Here is an 8,738-nt window from a genome sequence, read left to right as displayed (position 1 = left end):
CTTTTGTTCTTTCATCCCCTCCCCCTTTTCCCAGCCCCTAACTTGCTTCACAATCTATCCCCTTTCCTGCTTTTTCCCAGTTCTGACGAAGGGTCTTCGACCTGAAATGTTGACTCGGTTTCTCCCTCCACGGATGCTGCCCTGGCCTGCTGAGTTTTTCCAGTGTTTTCTGTTGTTATTAAAGATTTACAACCCTCTGAGTGAAGAAATTCCTCCTCGTCTCAGTCCTAAGTGGCCGACCCCTTATCCTGAGACTATGACCCCTGGTTCTAGACTCTCCAGTGAAGGGAAACAACCTCTCAGCATCTACCCTGTCAAGCCCGCGAAGAATTCAGTAGACTCAGCAACGTGCCATGTCAAAGAGGAGGAAACAGTGAGCTCAGGTTTAGTGGAAAACAACAACAAATTTTATTTATATAGTGCCTTTAATGTAGTAAAAGGTCACAAAGCGCTTGAGAAATGTAGATTTCACAGATGCTATGATAATATTGGCCGAGATGGAAGGAGAAATGTGAAGTGAAAACGGAACTCATCAGCCAAATTGGGCAACTAAAGACCTTTCTAAAGGAAACAAAGATCATAATGCTTGGAATGCAAGAGACCAATGTTAACATCAAGTTTAGAGAAGGACCTGCCCAGAACATAGACCACTTCACTTATCTTGGACATAAAATATGCAGCAATGCTGTCAGTGGAAATGAGATAAATGGAAAAGCAGTTACTGCTTTCAACAAACTGGATAACATCAGGAACAATAAAAAAGTCCCTCAAAACAAAGAACAGAATGTACAATAGTCTTATCCACCTTCCTATGTGGCACTGAAACCTGGCAAATAACAAAGGCTACCAAGAAGGAATTTGACGCTCTCTCAACATCAGATGCTTTCACAAGATATTCAAAATCAGCTCAACAGATAAACCGATGGAACAAAGTTGTCGGGAGATAGAACAAAACAACTGACATGTAAGCAGCTTGTAAAACAAAAGTGCCTCCATTGTGTAAGTCACATGCTCAGGATACAATGCAAAGCAAAGCAGAACTCATCAGCCAAAATGGTCAACAATACACACTAAAGACCATTCTGAAAGAAACAAAGATCACTGTTTCCTACATTACAATAGTGACTACACTTCAAAAGTACTTCATTGGCTGTAAAGTGCTTTGGGACATCCTGAGGTTGTGAAAGGCACTGTATAAATGCAAATCTTTCTTTCTTTCTAATGTTTGGAATGGATGACACCAATATTAACATCAAGTTATAATTGAGTCTCTCTCTCTCAGTCTCGAGTCCCCAGTCCCTCGCTCACTCTGTCCCCAGTCCCTAGTCCCTCTCTCTCTCTCCCTCAGTCTCCAGTCCCTCTCTCTCTCTGTCCCCAGTCCATCTCTCTCTCTGTCCCCATTTCCTCTCCCTCTCAGTCTCCAGTCCGCATTCCCTCTCTCCCCATCCCCAGCGCCTCTCTCCATCCTCAATCCCTCTCTCCATCCCCAGTCCCTCTCTGTCCCCATTTCCTCTCCCTCAGTCCCCATTCCCTCTCTCTCCATCCCGTCCCTCTCTCAGTTCCCAGTCCCTCTCTCTCAGTCCGCAGAGTCTACTAATAGTCTAAGTAACAGGGGTGACAAGAACGTATCCCTGGTGGACATCGGTCTTTATTCTGAATCCTTTTTTGCTCTGTCTTCTATTTTAACACACCGTCCTTTTATCATAGAGTTCCTTGATGATGCTCCAGGCTACTGTGTCAACTGAAATGGTAGCTGAGTAACAAAAACAAGCATGAATGGTGAGGAACGGAGCTGGCAAAGCTTGGTAGAGAAGGGCTTGCTACAACTTGATGTTATCTGAGCAGAGGTGCAGTATCTTGCCAAAAACAGGGTGGAGTGGAGGGGACTGGTTGTCTGTTGAGGGCTTTATAGAATCCATAATTACATTTGGATGTGCGCATACCTCTCACTAGCATTTAAAATAAAGTCCGCTCCATAGCCTTGTTGTAAAATGCTGGGGTCCTTTTCTGGGGACATTGAACTTGATTCATAGACAAAAGTGGAGCTACCAGTAGATGGAGGTTATAACGGTGGCAGAGAGTTCAACATTTATTGTTTTAATTTAATATGGATTTCTTTTCGCCCAATTTCCTCTCCCTAGCCCCTGCTCCCAACTTCAAAAGGCATTGACTCACTGTGGTTCCACGGGTGCAGGCAACACCCAAGTGGCCATTCTTCATGTGTGAGCCTATAGATGACCACAGATCGCTCACTCAAGGAGAACATCGATCATCTCCTCACCCAACATCCACACACACAGGCACTTTCCAGCTCTCACTGGAGGGGTGACCATCAGGGAAGACCAGGCGCAGAGGGTCACGGAAGGAGCCCCGAGGAGGGGCGGTTGGTGAGAAGGTCACGGAAGGAGCCCCGGGAGGGGCGGCTGGTGAGCAGGCCCGGGCGTTGGGCTGAAGATTGTCGGACAGGAGGAATGGTGGAAAATGGAATGGCGGCGCGCACAGACGCAGCGGCTTTGCTTCTCCCAGGACGGTGCTATTTACGTTTAATGTTAATGTTATTTGTACTGGACTCATGGGAGCTTGCAAGATCACATTTCGTTGTTCATGTACTTGTGCATTGTACAATGACAATAAAGTTGAATGATTATTATAGTGATCAGGAGTGGTGAACCTGGGTGACTTTCCTCCTCCCTAAGCTAAGGAGACTTGAGACCAGTCTCAATGGAAGATGGCCGCACCAGAGCCACTGGGAGTAGGAGGTGTGGGTTGGTGCTTGGGGTGGGGAACCCCCATCGACACACGGCCAATGCACCCCTGGGGTCTACCCATCTTTCTACGCCACATTCCCGGGCCACGGGAGCCTTCTACTCTTTGCCAGATTTTCCCTCCCCCTCTGCTATTCTGTTGCAACCATTTACACCTCCTCTGGACCCATCTTTTGTTTCATTACTTGTCCCATTACCAGCCCTCTTTTGCCTGGCACTAACCTCTCTTTTGTCATTTAATCACTCCTGCTCTCCACCCCATCACAGACCTTTCCCTTCCCTCCCTGACTCTGTACTTTGTTTAAAAACTGTTAAAAACTTCTCCCAGTTCTGATCGACCTGAAACGTTAACTCTTGTTTCGCTCTCCACAGATGCTGCCTGAACTGCTGAGTGTTTCCAAGCATTTTGTATTTCTACGTGCAGGACAGTTGTAGTTTCCCTGCTGCCACACAGGCAGTTCTTAATGTCAGCCATGGCTCAGTTAGTAACACCCTCGCCTTGGAGTCAGAAGGTTGTGGGTTCATAGTCCCATTCCAGAGACTTGGAGCAGAAAAATCCAGGCTGACGCTCCCAGTGCAGGACTGAGAGAGCGCTGCACTGTCGGAGGTGCCGTCTTCAGATAAGACGTTAAGCCAAGGCCCCGTCTGCTCTCTCGGGTGGATGTAAAAGATCGAAGAAGAGCAGGGGAGTTATCCCTGGTGTCCTGGCCAATATTTATCCCTCAATCAATATCACAAAAAAAACAGATTGTCTGGTCATTATCACATTGCTGCTTGTGGGAGCTTGCTGTGCGCAGATTTGCCTGCTGTGTTTTGTACATTGCAACAGTGGCTACACTTCAAAAAAAAAGGTATTTCATTGGCGGTAAAGCACTTTTGGGACGTCCTGAGGTCATGAAAAGAGCGATAGAAATGTAAATCTTTCTTTCTTTACTGAACCGGTTCAGTCTGGGGCTTTCTTCAGCTGCACGGCTCCAACACTGCACAGAGCACGGAACCACTGGGGGAGCACTTACCTCTTTTATTCTTAATGGAAAGGAATAAACAACTGTGCTGTGTTATCAAAAATATTTATTCATGTAGGATTCATAACTTTATCTAATACAATCTGTAATTTGGAATATGTTGCAACATTGCTTAAATAAATATAGGCAGCTATGTTAACATTCTACAGGGAATGATATAGGCTACATAAGACTTTCAGATGTTTGCAAATTTATGAGATTTAATGATTTGCATGTACATTTTTGGTTATTATTTGCAATAACATGTCAAGAATTACCTTTTAAAAAAATGTAATACTGCTGAGTACATCAAGAGAATTACCATTTATTTTATTTACTTCAGAAAATGAAGTCAATTTTAACCAGGAAATGTAAACAAAAATCAACGTCTAGCAGACGCAATATAGTTACTCATAATCCCAGATAAAAACCTATGGATTCCACCTCTCACTAGAATGTCTTGCTCACTTACGACAATTTGTTCACAACGTATAAAAAAAAACCCTCAAAAAATGTATTTTCTTTCGAAGTCGCATCTCTTTTTTTTTACAAACAGTCGTTCGCAAGTGTTATTATCAGCATTCGATATTTTGGAGTTATTACGTGCGTGTTAAGCCCATAAATGCACTGTAGAAATGTCAAGTTGTCACACAGAAGTAGGAGGTGGGGGGCGGAGGGAGGTGAAAGCCAGAAAACCTCCTCTCTGTGTCAAGTACTAACCTTTGATCCACCCAGTAAAGGTGTGTTGTTCAATAACCAATTGATTGCAGTACGTTGGTTAACTGTCTTGTCCTGTCATACATCACTTAGCATTTTTTTTTTAATCTGGTGCTTTTTTTCTAATAGTGGTATGCAATTATTCCTCAATAATCCTTACACTTTCATTCATAATTCCAAGACTTTGGAAAAGGTGAACCTTATTGTGTCAAAAACAAAAGTGAGATTAGTTGGCCCACAGGATTTTTTTTTTTGCATCTTCACTTAACTTTAGCAGGCAGGGTGGGTTCAAACAGACCACGGGCTTTTCCAGCAACACTCCCGTAAGCAGGCTCACACTCACAGTAGTGTGAAGGAGAAGACTTTTGGTTTTTCCCTCTCCTCAGCCCACCCCTTGACAAGGTGGAGTGCTAGGCTCCCATAAAGCACTCCTTAGCCTACCCGAGGTCCAATTAAAACTCTTATCAATCGCACTAGTAGCGGCCAATGTCAAGTGGCGGGTAACGCGGTCTACTTGTCAAAATGGTTTGAAAGCCAACATTGAACCTGGCACTGACCTGCCTATATATAACTCTTGTATGAACAAAAACAAAATTCTAAAACATACTGAGGCACAAATGTGTTTGCCAGTTCCACTTTAGTGCTTGACCCGACGCCGATTTGATTGGCACTGGACATTTCTTATTGCTGTACATTAAAACTGTCATCGGTATAAAATCAGTTGTTGTAACATTTCACATTTTCATTCATGTATTCACATAAGTCATTCAAGAAAAAGTTTAATAATGGCGATAAAACTTTGGTTTCATTATTTTTTTTTAAAATGAACAATCATAAGATAGGCAGAATTTGGATCACTCCAGTCTGCTGCTTTTGTGAAAATGCAAATATAAGTAAACTTAACACAAAAAAAAACTACAGCATCAGCCTATGTTCTGAAAAAAATTTTAAATGTCGACTTCCGGGCCCGAAAGCCAATAGTTGTGAAGGAAGTACAGTCAGGACCCATTTTCTTTCACTCAGTCAATATGGCTTGGTTTGACATCGGCTGAGGTTGTGTGAAGGAGTGGGCGATAGAATCGTTTCAAGAGTTCGTTGAAGATCCACCCCGTTATCCACAAGCACTGCCAGTGAGGTATTCTGGAACACCATCAAGCATTTTGCCCAATGAGAAAAAAAGTGCAGAGACATCAAAACGGTCATAATTGTTCCACACAGATTGGTTCCTTCAGCGTGAATTGCATGGTAGATCTAACGCAGTTCAGTTTCTTTGGCACAACCATATGAACTCTATTGCATTTCTTGAAGTAACAGCAGCAATGATTCATATCCTTTGGCAGCATCACCTGATGATGCCACCAGATGCTAGAGATTTTCACTTGTTTTTTGTAACTTGTCAATAATAATGATAGGTGCACATGTAAACATCATACATCAAGTACCATGTCATACTGCTGTTCTTTTCTCCGCCTACAGCATTTGGTGATGAGGACAATGTACAGAGTTAACAGCAAGACCCAGTAGCAGGCATAGAGTATTGCCCCAATAATGAGAACTGTCTGCTCAGAATCGGAAAAGGGATCCCGGGTTTCGTTGTATATCGTGTACATGACCCCTCCCAGAAGTATACTGAACCACACCGAAACCGGGATCAGCCCAATGAAGTTCACCACGATGGTTTTTCTTCCCGACGTCCCCCAGCCTGCTTTGTTTATGGTAGCGATCGCAAACATCTTCGCCGGAAGTAAACTTGACATGTAGAGCACAGAGTAAAGCGACATGAAAATCATCACAATGTTACCCCTCAGGCAACTCGCAAAGGAAGACTTGATGAGGCCCACGAGCTGGACGGTGAGGAGAAACAGAAGGATGTTCCAAATCCTTCCTCGATAAAAAAGTTGGATGACGGTGGCTATGAGGAAGAAAGGGAAGAATCCAGTGATCACCGCTTCGTACGTCATCCACAGGTGATGTTTGTGGAACCACAGGGCATTGTACAGCCACTCTCTGAAGTAGGATTTGCTCCAGCGAGTCTGCTGGTTTAACCACCTCAGATATTGTGTTGGGGTTTCAGTGAGGCATTTCGATCTCGCGGTGTATTTTGTGGCATATCCTAGACTCAGGACACGGTTCGTCAAGTGCCTGTCGTCCCCAAAGCTGCACTGCGAGCCCAGGAATTCCTGGTTGTACCAGTCCTCCATGAACTCGTGGAGTAAGTCATTCCTGTACATCCCTAAAGGTCCACTAATGCATTGCACGCAGCCAAAGTAGGACTGACAGGCTCTTTCGATGTTGAAGGCCATCCAATACCGGACGCTACTCAGGAATGAAATCCAGGAGTCATATTTGTTGAGAATCTGTCGATTGGTGAAGAAAAACAAAAATTATGAAGTATAAAATATTCCAATGAATACAATTAAAGGAAAAGGCTGGCAGGTGACCTAATAGAGGTCTTTAAAATCATGAAAGGTTTTGGTAGAGTAGACACAGAGAGAATGTTTCCACTTGTGGGGAAGAGCAAAACTAGAGGCCACCAATATAAGATAGTCACCAAGAAATCAAATAGGGAATTCAGAAGAAACTTCTGAGTGGTGAGAATGTGGAACTCGCTACCACAGGGAGTGGTTGAGACGAATAGTATAGATGCATTTAAGGGGAAACTAGATAAGTACATGAGGGAGAAAGGAATAGAGGGTTATGTTGATGGAGTTAGATGAGGAAAGACGGGAGGAGGCTCGAGTGGAGCATAAACGCCGGCATGGACTGGTTGGGCTGAATGGCCTGTTTCTGTGCTGTATATTCTGTGTAATTTGTGCATTTGTTTGTTGGGACCACAGATTCAATGGCACCACTAACATATGTGAATGTCGGACTAACCATACTATTGGATGCTTCCCCCAATCACAATATGCATTTTTCAGTGGCACTGTTATGAAAGACGGCATGGTGAGGTGATCAACAGCCAGCATACCTGGATTGGCTGCACCCACAAGGATGACACCATCCATATCTGCAGGCCCTGGCACACCTGGTTGGCAACGTCTGCAGGAAACGTGTCTTCACAGTGTGTAGGTCACAGAGAGCCAGGTGCACAGAAGGAGGCCATTCATCCCATTGTGCCTGTGCCAGCTTTCTGAAAGAGCTGTCAATTAGTCCCACCCCCCTGCTCTTGTCCTGCAAATATTTCCTTTTCAAGTATTTATCCAATTCCCTTTTGAAAGTTACAATTGAATCAGCTTCCACCATCCTTTCAGGCAGTGCGTTCCAGATCACAACAACTCGCTGCGCAAAAAAAATTCTCATTGTCCTCCTTCTGGTTCTTTTGCCAATTTTCTTAAATCTGTGACCTCTGGTTACCAACCCTCCTGCCAATGGAAACTGTTTCTCCCTATTTACTTTATCAAAACCCTTCATTATTTTGAATGCCTCTATTAAATCTCCCTTTAACCTTCTCTGCACTAAGCAGAACAGCTTCTCCAGTCTCTCCACATAATTGAAGTCCCTCAGCCCTGGTACCATTCTAGTGAATCTCCTCTGCACCCTCTCCAAAGCCTTGGCATCCTTCCTAACGTGTGGTGGCCAAGAATTGGATGCAATACTCCAGGTGAGGCCTAACCAGTGATTGGTAAAAGGTTTAGCTAAGTTTATAAAGAGCTGTGTCATCTGCTGCAAAGGACACACCTGCAGGTACAGAACTGAGTCATGTGGTGACAGGAGCGATCAGTTGTGGCCTGAAACTTGACTTCACCTTCTTGCAGACATGTTCTGATGCTGACCTACGGAAATGACCTTGGCGAAGGCTGCCCATGGGTTGAAATACCTCAGTGAGCCTTTTCTAAAGCTGTACAGATGTTTCCCCTCCCCAATCCCATTCTGACACTTCCCTTTTTAATCATCTGAATCCCTTAAACTTTCAGTTTTCTGCTTCCACCAATTATTGTGGCTCGACACATCCAAATCAGCAACCTGGAGCGATGCATAATTATGGCAACCCACTCCACAACTACCTGACGCAGGAGCACCACCACTTCAGGAGCCATAATACAGGGGTGGCGGGATGATGGGTGTTGAGCTGCTCAGCCAATCGCCCACACACTTGTGCCTTGTACCTCCTTTCCCCGTCATCCTTGGCGAAGGCTGCCCATGGGTTGAAATACCTCAGTGAGCCTTTTCTAAAGCTGTACAGATGTTTCCCCTCCCCAATCCCATTCTGACACTTCCCTTTTTAATCATCTGAATCCCTTAAACTTTC

At 44.4% G+C, this 8,738-nt stretch overlaps 1 protein-coding gene across 1 annotated transcript in view; it reads right to left on the bottom strand.

Annotated features, from left to right (window-relative positions):
- Nucleotides 1–3,818: 3,818 nt before the first annotated feature.
- Nucleotides 3,819–8,738, bottom strand: part of has2 (hyaluronan synthase 2) — a 30,356-nt gene continuing 25,436 nt past the window's right edge. The window contains exon 4 of the mRNA XM_085993684.1: nucleotides 3,819–6,843. Coding sequence (XP_085849810.1) covers nucleotides 5,914–6,843 — 930 coding nt within the window. The 3' untranslated portion in view covers nucleotides 3,819–5,913. The remainder of the gene's footprint in view (nucleotides 6,844–8,738) is intronic.

This window comes from Somniosus microcephalus, chromosome 7, assembly GCF_052327205.1.
Source record: "Somniosus microcephalus isolate GS21.2 chromosome 7, FLI_Smic_1.0, whole genome shotgun sequence".
Lineage (NCBI taxonomy): Eukaryota > Metazoa > Chordata > Chondrichthyes > Squaliformes > Somniosidae > Somniosus > Somniosus microcephalus.
This window is presented reverse-complemented; position numbering and strand designations above follow the sequence as displayed.